The sequence below is a fragment of the Cydia fagiglandana genome, chromosome 12, assembly GCF_963556715.1.
Source record: "Cydia fagiglandana chromosome 12, ilCydFagi1.1, whole genome shotgun sequence".
NCBI lineage: Eukaryota > Metazoa > Arthropoda > Insecta > Lepidoptera > Tortricidae > Cydia > Cydia fagiglandana.
The window spans coordinates 1,093,662-1,111,751 of record NC_085943.1 but is presented as its reverse complement, the minus strand read 5'-3'; the positions used below and the strand labels follow the sequence as shown (position 1 = coordinate 1,111,751).

The window sequence follows — 18,090 nt, the reverse complement described above, 5'->3', positions numbered from 1 at the left end:
TATTTTAGAAATATGTAGGTAACTTCGTAATTTTAGCAAATTATCGTTCGTGTTTCGATGTGTAGATGAGCATCGCCTGCAGCGAGTGCATGGCGCGTACGTCACTAATTTTAGGTACTAAAGGTCGCCACTGACGAGCCTTCCAACAGTCCAAATAGCGTGGCTACAATCCAAAATCGGTCCGTGAATGTCAAAAACGTAATACAGTGTTTAATATTAGGATGCCGTCCATTTAGATGAATCCATTGTAAAGGCATCCATTTGGAAGGTTCGTCAGTGGCCTGCTTAAGTTTGAGTACCTACAGTGCAGTGGGTGAAGTACGAGCATCATATTTTCCATTCCAAAGTTGAGAGTAGCCTTTTTTCCACGAGAGGGTTTGAACTATACAGTTCGAGTGTGAGTTTCTTGATATAAGTACCTAGGCAGTCATTTGAATGATAATTAATACTGACACACATAGCGATATATATCAGGGCCCGCTTGGCTAGTACTTATTCCACTTGGCTTAGGTTTACTTAGATATCTAGGCTACGTCTAACATAGAAACAAATGGGTGAATCAGAATAACATTACGTACTTATCAACTCAATAAAAGCGAGTCAACATTCACATTGGCGTGTCTCCAAATCCCACAAATTGTTCTAATTCGAATCGAACAGCGGAAAAATCCCTAATGCCTACAAAAAAGGTCCAAGAATGTCCTCAATAACAATCAGTCTACTGATGATACGGTCAATTTGTCCCGCTCACACTCATAAAGTGCGAAGGAGATCGTAAATCGCAAATGGGCGGCCCGAGGCGTAATGAGGCGGTGATTTCGTGTTTCCTAAAGTTTGGTCGTTCGTGCAATCTCTGGTAATAGTTGTTTTATTCGGTGGTAGCAGCAATAAAATACTGAATTCTTTACCTTACCTACTATTTTTGTCTGGGCATGAGCTTTTGTTTAATTTGCCCTTAGCCTTAGTATGTACCTATGTATGTACATATGTTCTTCTTCTTCTTCTCGTGTCATATGTTCAGTAATCAGTTAGTGTGTGTCAAATCTTGGAAGCAAAATTTGACCATCTTTCCGATTTTCAATTGAGCTGAAATTTTGCATACATTGTAAATCAAATGCAATTATATTATGATGACATGGAGCTGATCTGATGATGGAAACAGGATGTGCCCATAGGAAGTCTGTGATTAAACAACGCAAATTAATTGTGTTTGGGGTTTTTAGAATGGTCTCGGTGAGTATTAGTTGCCTGTGGTAAGAAAAGTAAAGTCAGCGATAAAAAGCTTGTTCCAAAAATGTTTATGCCAAAAATTTAGTTTTCTATTATGAAAATAGATTTGTAATTGTTATAAGCAATAGAAATAATTTCATTAAAGGTGGATGAAAAAAATTTGACTGTTCATAAATATGCTTTTAATCCAAAGTACCTATAGGCTTTAGAGAGACACCTGACAATCTGACATAGGTACCGAAACACAGACACTTACCTACTTTGCTGTAGAATACAAATATGCACCAAAATTCGAAATTTAATAATTTTTGTACTGTGGTATCCTAATATATTGAGAAATCTGTATCATATTTTCGACTGACTAGTTAGCTACGGCAAAATCAATACAAACACACATGGGAACACTGCTAAATTCATGACCCTTTTCTTGGCTATATCAAAAAAAAAACAAATATAATTTATTATCAGGCAACTAAGGCCCATAGATACATACCTTACAAACTAACATACATACAATAGTAAAATCTTACAAGCTAAAAATTATTTCGGCGACACGGCGGTTTTCAGTTGTGTCGCATGGTGCTATATGGGTCCCTCAAGATATATATGTAGGGGAACCCTTTGTGGTCCTGAAAAAACAAATCTTAATGTCTTTCCCCGAGACACCGGATCTGTACATACACGTACATGTTATTTACACTCTCTTGTTTACCGGAACACGATACTCTGACAACCACTCACGATCTCAATTGTGTACACCACTTAATACGTATTTGGTGTTTGTATTAAGTACCTACACTTCATCTATTATTACCTACTTGTACTAGATAACAACTTACTGTATAATTAATATATATTCGATAATGAAAAACTGAAAGTAGAGCAAGGCTGTATTTTTCGTAAATAATTAGTTTCTTAAAAAATATATATGGATTTTGTCGTTTTCTTTTTACTCATAGTTAATAACAAAATTTTAGACACGGATAATTATCGGAAATTTCATAATATATTTTAACTAGCTGTTGCCCGCGACTTCGTCCGCGTGGAATCTTATCTTCAACATTTTACATCTTTAGTACCTATAATTTTCATATCCAAGCAATGTTGAAATTAAGTACTTTTCTTTTTTAGCAAGTTGTATGAAGTTTTAAGTCAAGTGGATTTTGATGTTAGTTGTTGAAATTACTTTTTTTGTATTCTCATAATAGGTACCTATGCCCTTATACAAAGATTCAAGTTCGGCACTCACAAAATATCTGATCTCCATACAAACTTTCAACCCCTTTCTCACCACCTTGGGAGATGATTTTCAAAAATGCTTGAATTAGTTTTCATGTTTTTTTAATTTAATACCTTTTTTGCAAAAAGTTCGAGTTCCTAGCTTAAAATTAAATTTACACCCCAAGACGAACTTTCATCCCCTTTTTAACCTCCTTAGGGCTTGAATTTCCAAAAGCGTTGCAATTACTTTTTTTGTAATCGGCTAATATGTCTTTCTAAGAAGTTTCAAAGCATTTGTAATGGATTCAAACTTTGAACCCCATTTTAACCCTGCTAGGGGATGAATTTTACAAATCGCTGAAATCACTTTTATTGTCATCTAATAATATCCCCAAATACAAAGATTCAAATCCCGCGCTCGAAATAATGTATGATATCCATACAAACTTTCAACCCCGTTTTCACCACCCTATGGTATGAATTTTCAAAAACGCTGATATTAGTTTTCTTGCATTTTAATTTAAAACGTTTTTACAAAGTTTCAAGTTCCTTGCTTATAATAAAATTTGCACCCGCAGACGAACTTTCATCCCCTTTTTAGCCCCCTTAGGGGTTGAAATTCCAAAAACGTTGCAATTACTTTTTTTTGTAATAGGCTATTATGCCTTTCTAAGAAGTTTCAAAACCATTTGTAATGGATTCAAACTTTCAACCCCTTTTTAACCATGTTAGGGGATGAAATTTACAAAACGCTGAAATTACTTTTCCTGTCTTCTAATAATATCCCTAAATACAAAGATTCAAGTCCCACACTCGAAAAAATGTTTGATATCCATACAAACTTTCAACCCCTTTTTCACCACCTTAGGGGATGAATTTTCAAAAACGCTGAAATTAGTTTTCTTATATTTTAATAATATATCTTTTAACGAAGTTTCAAATTCCTAGCTCAAAAGAAAACTTTAACCCCATACAAACTTTCATCCCCTTTTTAACCCTATTAGAGGATGAATTTTACAAAACGCTGAAATTACTTTTATTTTCTTCTAATAATATCCCCAAATACAAAGTATCAAGTCCCGCGCTCGAAAAAAATTTTGATATCCATACAAACTTTCAACCCCTTTTTCACCACCTTGGGGGATGAATTTTCTAAAACGCTGAAATTAGTTTTCTTGTTTTTAAATTTGATACGTTTTTACAAAGTTTCAAGTTCCTAGCTTAAAATAAAATTTACACCCGAAGACGAACTTTCATCCCCTTTTTAATCCCCTTAGGGGTTGAATTTCCAAAAACGTTTCAATAACTTTTTTTCTTATCGGCTATTATGCCTTTCTAAGAAGTTTCAAAGCATTTGCAATGGATTAAAATTTTCAACCCCTTTTTAACCCTGTTAGGGGATGAATTTTACAAAACGCTGAAATTGCTTTTCCTGTCTTCTAATAATATCCCTAAATACAAAGATTCAAGTCCACCACTCGAAAAAATTTTTGATATCCATACAAACTTTCAACCCCTTTTTCACCACCTCAGGGGATGAATTTTCAAAAACGCTGAAATTAGTTTTCTTGTATTTTAATAATATATCTTTTTACGAAGTTACAAATTCCTAGCTTGAAAGAAAACTTTAACCCCATACTAACTTTCATCCCCTTTTTAACCCCCTTAGGGGTTGAATTTCTCAAAATCGCTTCTTATCTCTTGTACACTTTATAAATGCAATCTGGTGTGCAAATTTCAACTTTCTGGCTTTTGTAGTTTCGGCTCTGCGTTGATGAATCAGTCAGTCAGTCAGTCAGTCAGTCAGGACACTTGCATTTATATATATAGATATCCAATGGAAAACGATCTCAGCTCAGAGCTCAGAGTAAACCCCAGTCGAAACAGCTAAAAAACAGTAAAATAAACATTGTCGTTATATTTACCGACATAAATGTGTGTGGGCTAAAAAAGTTTCTATATAGAAATGTATCCGTTGGGCCGCGTGAGCATCGGTCCAATTTATATCCAATCAAGGAATATTTGCTTTCCATCCGGATTGGAAAGGTCGCGGTTCGGCAAATTTTCGACCGCTGCGAGGCTGAGCGAGCTGTATATTCAGCTATAGGTACAGTCAGCAGCAGATTTTGCTAAGCGGGCGAGGTGTTTAATATTACCTTAACGCTCTTATTCTCTTAACAAGAAAGTCGCATCAAGATCATTTTGAACATATAAAATAATTCAGCACGCTATATCACTAGTTCGGTTTTTTCAAAACGTCACACTGCGGCAGTGGCATTATAAACCATACATACCAAATTGGATTTTAAGATACAATTGGCAACAAGTGATGTTCATGTAAAAAAAAAAGTTTCCCAAACAGCTTATAGATCGGATCAATGTTTTCCCTTCAAATTCTATTAAGTATTTTACGTTTCCAAAGATATGTCCTCAACCGTCCAGTTGCCTGATACTCGTCAACCGCAAAGCTTCCAACTCCAATTTAGCCCGTTCCTACCGCTAGCGCCATCTAGCGATAAGTAACTGAACCAAACTCATCCAACAGCGGTCAGATTGCGGTGGGGAAGTTTCCTAAGCCGGTATAGATTCGAGGTTGCAATATTTGAAGCTTAGAGAGATAAGGTCGTATCTGGCTGTTGTAGACTGAGTTAGATCGTTTTTGAACTGAGAATACTTTGAAATTCAATTACCTTCGACTAAGTATCTTTGCAAGTTATATCAAGTCTCCTTTTAAACCATTTTAGCACTAACTATATATTGTACAGCTAATATCAAATATGGTCGATTTCAAGCTTTAATTCGTGGGTTGCGTCATTACCAAACTGAAATGAAGTTGGGCGGGACATGTTGCTAGACAGAGTGATGGCAGATATGTTAACGTACCTACCTACCTAATAGCAATTTTTGGATGAACGAAGACCCTGGCCAGCTGGCTGGAAGTGGAAGAGAGACACAAAGCGTTTCGTTGTCGTAGCCATAGGTAGCGATTGTCACTTTGGCTAGGCCGGCTGGCGTCCGTTGGCTCGTTGGGTGGACCACATTTAGAAGATGGACAAGTGGGGTATTATAAGAGAGGCCTATGCTCAGTGGGCGATAAAGGGCTACTGGAAGCGTATTCTTACTGAAACATTGATTAATATTTTAAGCAAATGTGATTAAACGAGCTCATCATACAGCTTATTATCTCGCATGGCGGCCCGTCACGTTTGACCCAATTTACGAGAAACTAATTAATTTTTCACAGTCGCACAGGGTTTTAAAACAACAGTAACAACATTTCTGTTTGTCTTGTGAGTGTGCTTAAAGCACTTAAGTAGCAAGTTATATTATCATGTAGAAGTGGTATCTTGATACAAGATTTGGTGGCTTTCTTGCGGCCAACGCGGACAATCAATTGGGTTGGCAACTGTCAAAGGTTTGCATAGATGGCGCACTCATAGCCTTTTTCTATGAGATTTGGCTTAAAGGGATAAATAAAATATAGCTTGGATAAAATTCCATAATTTTTTTACACAAGTCTAGGGATTGTCAGGGCAAGCTAGATACTGGTGCCATCTGCTGAGTACTTCAATCGGCCAACCCCGGTGTGGCGCGTACGATGTTTTCAAATTTGGCTTATCGTCTATAACTCTATATTATGTAGCTTAATTATAATCGTTTATGCAACTGGTTCATAATGACACGTGTTTATAATAAGATCAAACGAGTCTTATTTATTCTAACGAAGCATTACCAATTATAATTAAAAATGTTATTCCTATGCTAATATCATAAACCACTGGAATTGCATAATCAAGTGGTCACGATCCTCAGTAACGAGTGACCGAACTTCAAACTTCAACATGTATTCATCAGCAAATAGGCCACAAGGGCACTTTTACACGTCAACATTTTTTTTTAATTGAATTTACATAGAAGCAAAAGTAATAACAATGCAAATCGGTTATTTTTTGTATGGAAATAACCGCGGTTTCGGTTAATAACCGATTATTTCCATACAAAAAATAACCGAAAATAACCGATTTGCATTCTCTAATAACAATACATTCAACAATTTTATAAAATACAACTAACTGCAACTACCAATTCAAACTAACGTATTACAATTACTTAGAGATGTATATGGTCTCTAAATGTCGAATTACATAAATAAAACTATAATAATAATAATGTAAACAAATATTGATACAAAAACACAAAAAAAAATCTTTAATATTTAGAGGTGTAAATGTCTCTAAGTGTCCGACAGAGAAGAGAAGACAATATAACAGAAATCAAAAAATCTCCCTACTGCTCTCCCTATCACTGTAAGGTACCAATTTTAATATGATCGGCAAACAGTGAAATGTGAATTGCAAATATGATTCCAGCACACTGTTTGCACGTTACATCATCCCGATTGCGATGATTCGGCTCCATGATTGCGGTTACCGAATTAATTCTGTATCGGTAACATTTTGGTGACAAATGGATAACAACGGAAATGGGACAAGTTGACAAATTATTATTTTTATTGATTTGTTGAAAACGATGTTCATTTACAAAATTAATGGGCATGAATATGGAATGAAAGTTACTGCTACTGTAAAGAGAATATGAGGTCAATTCACACCTACTTACCATATGACATCAAAAATATGTAATTATCATTAACCCGTTTTTGGTTGATGAAATGTCACTTTTGACACTTTTAGGTTGATATCGTATCGCTGCGACATCTTATAAACATTGTTCTTATACTGACGTGATGTTAAGGGGCCCACAGATTACCAGTTTGCCGGACGATAGTAACCTGTCAGTTAAAGGCAAAATTTGACAGCTCCGAACAACTGACAAGCTGATATCGTCCGGCGAACAGACCTTTTGGCTGTGTGTTGCCTGTCAGTTGGTATTTATAAGTACCTACCTACTTATAAATACTTACCAGCTACCTACTTATAATACCTACCTATTATGATTACCTACTGACAGTGTTGGCCGAACGTTAATTGCAATTGACCATTAACCAGTACCAATTGAACCGTAAACGGTAACGGACGGCTACAGTTGACAGTTCAACTTGACTGGTTAATGGTCAAGAATTTTCAATTGCATTAACGTTTAGACCAACACTGCCTACTGAAGATATAGTTGCCTAGGCGTTAGGTTCTTTGAGACATAATATAGCTTTATCACTACACGGGAAAACCTTATCGTGAATAACATACACTTAAGTCCTTTTCAATATCGAGTAATCAACATGAATCTACTCCTCTCAATTAATTGCGGTCCGGCAAGCGTTGACTTAGATAATCGGAAACCACTTTGAATGATTCGAGGACACCTTGTAATTAATTTAGTGTCGGTGTAATAGAATCGAGTTTACATTTAGATCGGATAGGTAAGATTATTTTTAGACATTAGTGTTTTCGGCTACCCTTTAATATTGAATTCATTATCTTATACCTACATGACTGTTTCAAAAAAAGTCACTCATGTCGTCGCCCTTTACTTGGGGCCCGATTCGGATTTTGAAATAGATATCTATTAGATATCTTTTAGACACCACCAAGATACGATAACGATATGTTTAAGATCTAACTAATCTGTCAAATTTGACATTTGCGCGATTCTGGAGATACTCTTGAACGATTTCCACAGGATATGACAGAGATCCATTCACATCTAATAGATATCTTACTCTATCTAACGTAAAAGTGACATTGGTTGCCCGAATTGCGCTGCAAAAGAGAACTAGTTGATATCTAAACTATAACTTATCTAGAATGGATCTAGTACGTGTCGTCTCTTGTGAATATCTTGAAGTTCGAATACAGCAGTTGGTTATCCAAACTAATAATCCCTTTCTTATTCCAGTTGATGGCGGCTTCTCCCGCAAAGCGTGCTGGTGGGACTTCGCTCGCCACCTGGACCGCCTGGACGCGGTACTGCTGACCAGGCTCAACAACTGCTCCGCTGCGGGCATGGCGGCTGTGCTACGCAGGAAGGCACAGGCGTCCGTGTATCCGCAGATTGGACATTTCTTCTGTAACCTGGAAGTGAGTGTCTGACCTACTAACCAACGCTGTAGGCTCAAGACCTTTTCTTCGCAGAAAGGTACAGGCGTCTGTGTACCCGCAGATTGGGCATTTCCACTGTAACCTGGAGGTGAGTCTAAGGGTCAGACACACAGACAGATGGATGACTGACCAGGCTCAACAACTGCTCCGCTGCGGGCATGGCGGCTGTGCTGCGCAAGAAGGCACAGGCGTCCGTGTATCCGCAGATTGGACACTTCTTCTGTAACCTGGAAGTGAGTGTCTGATCTACTAACCAACGCTGTAGGCTCAAGAACTGTTCTTTGCAGAAAGGTACAGGCGTCTGTGTACCCGCAGATTGGGCATTTCCACTGTAACCTGGAGGTGAGTCTAAGGGTCAGTCAGACAAATGGAGGGCTGATAAGAATGAATAACTGCTCTGCTGTGGAAATGGCGGCTGTGCTGCGCAGGAAGACACGGGTGTCCGTGTATCCGCAGATTGGACATTTCTTCTGTAACCTGGAAGTGAGTGTTTGACCTGCTAACCAACGCTGTAGGCTCAAGATCTTTTTTTCGCAGAAAGGGAAAGGTACAGGTGTCTGTGTACCCGCAGATTTGGCATTTCCACTGTAACCTGGAGGTGAGTCTAAGGGTCAGACACACAGACAGATGGATGACTGACTAGGCTGAACAACTGCTCTGCTGCGGGCATGGCTGCGCAGGAAGACACAGGCGTCTGTGTATCCGCAGATCCGACATTTCTTCTGTAACCTGGATGTAAGTACCATCGACTAATAGTATGCTCTAACCAATATGTAGTGGCAATAATTACTTGGTCGTGAGCTGTACTAATTATACTAGCGCATAACCCTCCTCTTCGCAGTAAAGTTGGCTATTTGGCGCCATATCGCTCTCAATGTCAGGTATCAAGTGCGCAACCCGATCCGAGCTACACGCGCGACTGCACCCTGCTTACTGAACATGAGAATGCATCCATATACATTAAATATTATTGTTTGTAATATTTAAAACTATTTCAACGGTTATGAAAGTTATTTGTAGACTTTGGTTGAAACAGTAACATTTTACATTTCTGCAATAAGTCTTCTTTATGTGCTACTAGCTTCTGATGATTGAGAAAAACAATCCTTCCTTGCCGGAGCTCAAACTACCTCTATACTAAATTTCATCTAAATAGGCTTAGCGGTTTAAGCGCGAAGAGGTAACAGACGGAGTGACCTGATAGACAGACAGTTGTTAGGTAGGTAGATATTTTCGCATTCATAACATTAGTAGGGATGTGCGTAGTTACAGAGCGAATAGCTACAGTTGATATTTTCTGTTACATATTGACCAGAGCTGATACTAGCTTATATATAAATAAATCATAAGATTTACAATCACTTGTAGCCTGTCTGTCCCGCGCACAATAATAGAATCAAAGATCAAGCAGATCATACAGTAAAAGAGTTAGCGAAAACAGAAAGTCAGAGCTTTTGTGCGAAACAATACAGAAACATAACAGCGTATAAAGTTAGGTTTCCACTTACGGAAGAGTTATGATGGAGTTATGACTAAGCAAGAAGGATACAATAATTATTTCTCTTTGTTGATGAAAGTGCTTATAATATACCTACAGTTTATTGTTGCGAGTCAGAGACAAGAGGAGATTAAAAAATCAGCTCCGCTCGCAGTTGAAATTTAGCGTAACACTACTGGCGAATTATTGAAATTTAAAATGTTGTCATGGTTTTTGATATTAAATACATTACGATTTGGTTTTACAGTTTGTTTTTAAATTTTATGCTATGACCTTTAGTTAAAAACATTAAAAGGATAGTGGACAACCGCTGCTCCATACAAACGTAGTCCACATTTTCCTCCCTGGATATTGACATTATAGAAAATATTTCTAAATACATAATTTATTGTAGGTATATTCACTTTTTTAGATGTTTTGATTATTATAAAAGTTAGGAGTGAAGAACATAATTATTCTATACTTACAAATTTTCCCGAGAGGAAAATAGAGACTACATTTGTATGGAGCACCGGTAACGTAACATCGTCCCCTTTCGCCTTAAAACAATTTGAAATACTTTAATACCATCCCTACTATAATTTGATACCGCGCTCTGAAGCTGTAGATTATCTATGTGCTGGTGGACTATAGTTCGGGGTTGACATCCACTGAAGTGTAAAGTATCACTTTACACCCCGTGCGGTATGTCGTTATTTACGCACTTATCGTTAGGTGTGGTCGACGTTAGTGCGGTGTTAATAATCCTAAAAATTATTGAAGAATGATTTTTTGTGTGGACATATTAATGAAGACAATGTGAGAATTGGTGGTCCTTATTTTATAGGTATGTATAAGTACCTACTTATTGTTTTGTCCCAAATTCTTGCTAGAACAAATAACATAGTTATGTTTATGGTTAAATTATCAAATGATTTTAATTGCTTACTCATGTAGGTACATTTAAAGACTGACATTTTTATTAATCAATGTACCTATAGGTACTTTATTATCAAAAATGTAGTAGTTTTAAAACTGACATAATAATAAAGTATTTCTGATACTCCTTATAAATGTATCTGGCAGTGAATTGTATTATTAAATTATTATAGATGGATATTTTGATTATATTATTTTTCTCACTGCATCCAAATACAAGAATTTTTATTTTGGCCTATAATGGACTGGAGAATGCCTTAAGACATTAAGTCCGCCATTTGTACTTATTTTTTTACTGTGTTAAAAATCCTAAAACTCAGTTTTTCTGGTTTCCAGGAGCGACGCGCCCTCGCCAGCCCCGACGGGGACAAAGACGCGGACCCCCTCCTCGTTTCCCTCCTCCAGGAGGGCTCCGATATGATGGCGGACCTCCGACACCTCAACCTGAAGCCTCAGCAGTGCTACCGTAGCCCTGAGCCTATTAACTTGTACCACAAAGTTGGTCACGGTACGTACTACCTAGGCTAAGGCCTCAATCTTTACGTTAGGCCTCTGACATCTCAACCTGAAGCCTCAGCAGTGCTACCGTAGCCCTGAGTCTATATATTAACTTGTACCACAAAGTTGGTCACGGTACGTACTACCTAAGCTAAGGCCTCAATCTTTACGTTAGGGCTCTGACATCTCAACCTGAAGCCTCAGCAGTGCTACCGTAGCCCTGAGCCTATTAACTTGTACCACAAAGTTGGTCACGGTAGGTACTACCTAGGCTAAGGCCTCAATCTTTACGTTAGGCCTCTGACATCTCAACCTGAAGCATCAGCAGTGCTACCGTAGCCCTGAGCCTATATATTAACTTGTACCACAAAGTTGGTCACGGAACGTACTACCTAAGCTAAGGCCTCAATCTTTACGTTAGGGCTCTGACTTCTCAACCTGAAGCCTCAACAGTGCTACCGTAGCCCTGAGCCTATTAACTTGTACCACAAAGTTGGTCACGGTACGTACTACCTAGGCTAAGGCCTCAATCTTTATTCCTACTCTCAACCTGAAGCCTCAGAAGTGCTACCATAGCCCTGCTTCCGAGCTTAGACTTCAATCAGAACCTCAACATGAAGCATCGACAATGTTATTGCAGCCCTGAGCCAACTTGTGCCACAAATTTGGTAAATTTTACAAAATAACCTAATTAAGCAACATCAGATTTTTCAGAACTTTTTTTCAAATTATCGGCTCAAAATAAAAGTTAAATCCTCACGTTCCAGGTACACTCGATATGTACGTCCTGAATCCGTCCAAGGACTCCAAGCACGTGCGTGACTTCCTCAAGAAATGGCACAACAGTGAACAGAAGCTCTTCGAGGGAGCCAGCGTCTCCAGCGCCTTCAACTTCCCCATCCCCAATCTCGTCTCAATCTGTGCGCTCCTCGTATGGCGACCAGCCAACCCTGATGACACCATCACTCGAATAATGTTCCCGGGCTCAACTCCACAGCATAAAATCTTCGAAGGCCTAGAAAAACTCAAACACCTTGAGTTCCTACAGCACCCGACATGCACTGGCCGACAAATTGCACCGCCGGCCCCGCAACCTACAACTACGACAAGAGTTAGAAGTACCAGGACGACGATAAGCAGAGAAAAGACAGATAAAACGAAAGACGAAAAAATTGCAGAACCCGAACCACCCCCAAAGGTTAAAGATGAGAAAAACATCATAGATAATAAGTTACTCAGCGAATTGACTGACGGCGAAGAAAAGAAAATTGAATCTGTGCTGCAAGAAGCCATCGCTGGCAGGGTAGAGACCAAATTAGATGATAAAATTGCTCAGTACGAGAGCACTGTGATAGATAGTAAAAAGAAAGAGGTAAAGAAAAAGGAGAAAGTAGCGGAAAAGAAGAAACGAATCGATAAGACTGAAGAAAAAGAGGTAAAGGAAGTTAAAACGGAATCGAAACAGGAAGTGAAAAAGACGGAACGTAAGAAATTAGAGGTAAGAAAAAGTGAAACGACTAGTGCGACTACTAGAACAAAAATAAGTCACCGGACTGCGGTACAGAAAACCGAAAAGAAAACAAGCACTACTTTATTAGACAAAAAGCCAGGTGATGATAAGAAATCGCCGCCGGCCACTCCGAAAAAGACAGCAGAAGTAAAATCGACCATCTCCAGCATTCAACCAGCTGTGAAAGATAGAGTTAAAGCTAAGACAAGGAAACTGAGCCCTGGAAGTACTCCAGCTAAAAGCACTAAAGAAGCCGCGAACCGCAGGGTCATGGAATCAAAATACAAACAGCCATCTCCCAAACGGGATATCACTCAGAAGACTGCAGACAAACCTAAAGTAAAACGTGAACCCATTTCACGAAGACCGCGTCCTCTAGCTTCACCAGTGAAAGGAATGAAAGCTATGAAAAGTCCCACGAAATCTATTAAATCAGTGAAAGTTGACTCAAAACTAAAAGGACTCCAGAGAGTTAATTATGAAGACATTCTAAAGGACGCCAAAAAATCAGACGAGGATACGTCTAAGTCACTTGATGATATTAAACTACAAGAATTAGATGACAGGGAAGAGCAAGAGATCGTAAGAGAGATTGAAGCAGTATTTAATAGAGACAGTGAGGCTGAAGAAAAAGTAGAATTCGTAGGACGTTCTGATATTGAAAAACTAATAAAAGAAGACGTAAAAATTGAAACAGCAGCTGATGCAGAATTTGAGGAGGAGTACTTAATTATTGAAAAAGAAGAAGTTGACCAATACACTGAAGATTCTATCGCAGATCATGAGGCCAGTCAAGAACGTGGGGATGAATTACAAAAGCACATTAAAGATAAGGAAGAATCAGAAAAGAAGAAGGATGATTTTAAAGAGGAGCATGTTGAAGAAAAGTCAACAATAGAATTGAAAACAGAAATTAAACAAGAATCAAAAGAACACTCTGTAAGTGTTGAAGAAAAACAGGACCATAGTAGTGAAAAGAAAACATCAGATAGCAAAAATGGTGCTGTCAAACCCAAAGATTCGTTAGAACTCAATGTAATGCAGGAATCACAACCCGATGAAAAAATATCGACCACTATCGAATCAGGGGCGACCACAGCACCGACTTTACCAGAGGATGAGAGGATAACTCTTGATGAAATCAAGGAAGATCAGCAAGTAGAAGAAAAACATATCAAAGAAGAAACAAAGGAAGTAGTTCCCCCACAAACGCTTATAGACATTAAAGCCAAGAGTCCAAAATTAGAAGCTATACCAGCGCCATTAAGGGAAATAGTAAAAACACCCGATGAAGTCGCAGACTTACCTTTACACGAAGAAGTAGATTACAGGACATACGAAGAAAAGAAAACCCCAATTGAAGAAGATATATTCAAAAGGAAACCAAATGTTGGTTTTGTCCATGAAATTAAAGTACCTAAAGACCTGCCCCTTAAGGAAATGGAAGCTGCAACGTCCTTCAAAGGAAGCCAGCATGATGTGGTTTTAAAAACTGTAGAGCGCCCGTCACATGCTGAGGTGGTGATGGTTACTCCGGGATCAGCGCCAGAATCACCAATGTACCCAGAACCGAGTAAAGTCCCCGCTATTAAAGAACTAGAACCAGTCAAAGAGTACGATGATACTGACTTTAACTATGGTCAATACACTGAACAATTAAGAGAGACTCATATTACTACCGTAGACTCTCCCATAAAAGACGAAATAGTTATTGTTGAGGAGATTATTGCAGATAAAATACCTTCAATACCTGAGGACGTCGAAAAAGAAATTGAAGAGGCACGTAAGTTAGAAGGCATAGATAAGCCTCCTTTAAGCCCTAAAGATGTAGAAAAAATTGTTGCTGATGTCGCTGAAGTATTAAAGTCTGATAAAAGTTTAGAAGAAATCATGGCTGAAAAGTCCCCAGTTATGCTTCAGAAGTCTCCCGAACACTTGTGTAAAACGGATACGATAACAAGTGCTATTGAGGCAACAAAGCAGTTAATTTCAAGTGAGACTCTAAAAGAAGAAAAACAAAAAGACACTAAACAAGAGACTTCTGATTTGGTCAAAGAGATTTCTCCTGCAAGATCAATTGCATCTGAAGATTTAAGTGAAGTTTCAGACAAAACTGTACTTAGTGAGAGCAAGCGAGTTAAACGTGAAATCAAAGAAGACACACATGACCAAAGAAAAGCGAAGGATGATTTAACTAAAGTGATTAAGGAAACAGTACAAGAATTAGTTGAAACAGATGAACAAAAAGACGACAGTCAACATTTGAAAGAAGAAAAATCCGAGAAACGACTAAGCGTTTCTATGGAAACAGCAAAAACGCTAGAAAAATTAGAAGAGAGAATGGCTGATCTAAAGAAAAAAGAGGAGGCAATATCTCAAAAAATACTTTTTGATAAAAAACGAACAAGTATTGATTACCTAGAAGGAGATACTTTTGAAGAAAGTGTAACACCCAAAAAGACTATCAAAGAGGTTGCAACAAAATCAGATGAACCAGTACATTCTTCTGATGTAGTAGACTTTGTCACAAGCCAAGAAACTAAAAAGTTACATGATGAAATAATATCAACAGAAAAACAAATATCTAGTGAAAATAAGGAACAAATGACAAAAGCTACTAAAGAGCACGAGGTTCTTAAAAATGGCGTGTCTTCAACTGATCATTATGAAATTCAGCAGACGTTTGATGAAACTCAGAAGAGCCTTAAATTACAAAAAGATATGCAAGAGGTAAAAGAAAAGTTATTTGATAAAAAATCAACTCAATTGGATAGTAAAGAGAAGGTCCATGAAGTTGTTGAAGAAACCGTCACCATCGATAAAAACATCCTCAAATCTGATGATCTTCTCAGCAAGGTTCACTCGAAAGAACCCAGTCCAGAGAAAGATGATCAGAGTATAGTCGAAGATAAGACAAAAGCAGACCATTTTGCTAAAGTAGGTAGCATTTATAAAGATTTGACTGTCACAGATAAAACAAAAACTGCACAAACACATAAGGATTTGACCGTAACAACGGCTGAAGTGCATGAAAGTCACAAGGCAGAAATCCAAAATGGACATAAAGAAGAAATCCCGGATAAAGAATATAGTCTACTTTCGTTGAAAGAAAGTAAACTTTCCCTTGACAAGGAAAAAGATGATGCTGAAGAATCTCACGACGAAAAAAAATCAAGTATCATTGAAACGGCGACTAAAGTAGTTAGTGACATATCCAGTCAAATATTCGAAAAAACTGACAAGCTATTAGAAAAGCACCTCCTAATAGAGGCTGAAACTTCTGACAAACTTGATGAAAAGCAAGTAAGTATAGAAAAGAAATATCAGCCAGAGGTGTCGATCGATGGTGAAAAAGTTGAAAGCATATCCAAACGAGACAGTGTAACAGAACAAGGCATAGATGATGAAATACACGTCAAGCACACAACTGACTTGGCTAAATCTATTGAAACTAGTATAAAAGAAGTTGTTGACGTAACTTCAAAGGGCTTAAGAATTGAGAAGGACTTAGGAATTATGGATGGCATTGATAAATTACATGAAAAACCAAGTCCAGAAAAGGAGGACAAAGAGGAAGACGTGACATCCGACGAACTTACAGAAACAACCCCTCTTTCAGATAAACCTGAAAAGGACCTCAGTCCCCAAAAACTACAGACTGAAATCATCGACAGTCTAGAAACAGAGCTAAATTTAGCAGATAAACTTTCGTCTTTGAACAAGGCTCCTAGCCCCGTACCTTCTGAGAAAGCCCCATCTGAGAAAGCACCAAGCCCAGTACCATCTGAAAAGGCCCCATCTGAGAAGGCGCCAAGTCCAGTACCTTCTGACAAGGCCCCATCTGAGAAGGCGCCTAGCCCAGTACCGTCTGACAAGGCCCCATCTGAGAAAGCACCAAGCCCAGTACCGTCCGACAAGGCCCCATCTGAGAAGGCGCCAAGCCCAGTACCTTCGGACAAGGCTCCATCTGAGAAGGCGCCGAGCCCAGTACCATCTGACAAGGCCCCATCTGAGAAGGCACCAAGCCCAGTACCGTCTGACAAGGCTCCATCTGAGAAGGCCCCCAGCCCAGTACCATCTGAAAAAGCCCTATCGGAGATAGCACCAAGCCCAGTACCTTCTGACAAGGCCCCATCTGAGAAGGCGCCTAGCCCAGTACCGTCTGACAAGGCCCCATCTGAGAAGGCGCCTAGCCCAGTACCGTCTGACAAGGCCCCATCTGAGAAAGCACCAAGCCCAGTACCGTCCGACAAGGCCCCATCTGAGAAGGCGCCAAGCCCAGTACCTTCTGACAAGGCTCCATCTGAGAAGGCGCCAAGCCCAGTACCATCTGACAAGGCCCCATCTGAGAAGGCACCAAGCCCAGTACCGTCTGACAAGGCTCCATCTGAGAAGGCCCCCAGCCCAGTACCATCTGAAAAGACCCTATCGGAGATAGCACCAAGCCCAGTACCGTCTGACAAGGCCCCATCTGAGAAGGCACCAAGCCCAGTACCGTCTGAAAAGGCCCCATCGGAGAAAGCGTCAAGCCCAGTACCGTCTGACAAGGCCCCATCTGAGAAGGCACCCAGCCCAGTACCATCTGAAAAGGCGCCATCTGAGAAAGCACCAAGCCCAGTACCATCCGACAAAGCTCCAAGCCCAGTACCATCTGAGAAGGCCCCATCTGAGAAAGTGCCAAGCCCAGTACCGTCTGACAAGGCCCCATCTGAGAAGGCAGCAAGCCCAGTACCGTCTGACAAGGCGCCAAGCCCAGTGCCGTCTGACAAGGCCCCATCCGAGAAGGCACCCAGCCCAATTCTGTCAGAAAAGGCCCCATCAGAGAAGGGTCCCAGCCCAGTACCGTCTGATAAGGCCCTATCTGAGAAAGCATCAAGCCCAGTACCGTCTGAAATGGCCCCATCTGAGAAGGGTCCCAGCCCAGTACCGTCAGAAAAGGTCCTATCTGAGAAGGCACAAAGCCCAGTACCGTCTGAAAAGTCCCCATCTGAGAAAGCACCAAGCCCAGTACCGTCCGACAAGGCCCCATCTGAGAAGGCGCCAAGCCCAGTACCTTCTGACAAGGCCCCATCTGAGAAGGCGCCAAGCCCAGTACCTTCTGACAAGGCCCCATCTGAGAAGGCACCAAGCCCAGTACCGTCTGACACGGCCCCATC

General features: G+C 39.6%; 1 protein-coding gene across 1 annotated transcript in view; it reads left to right on the top strand.

Moving 5' to 3' along the window:
- The window catches only part of LOC134669307 (microtubule-associated protein futsch), a 201,175-nt gene that overhangs the window by 157,410 nt on the left and 25,675 nt on the right, over positions 1 to 18,090 (top strand). The window contains exons 6-8 of the mRNA XM_063526813.1: positions 8,308 to 8,489; positions 11,263 to 11,434; positions 12,192 to 17,872. Coding sequence (XP_063382883.1) covers positions 8,308 to 8,489; positions 11,263 to 11,434; positions 12,192 to 17,872 — 6,035 coding nt within the window. The remainder of the gene's footprint in view (positions 1 to 8,307; positions 8,490 to 11,262; positions 11,435 to 12,191; positions 17,873 to 18,090) is intronic.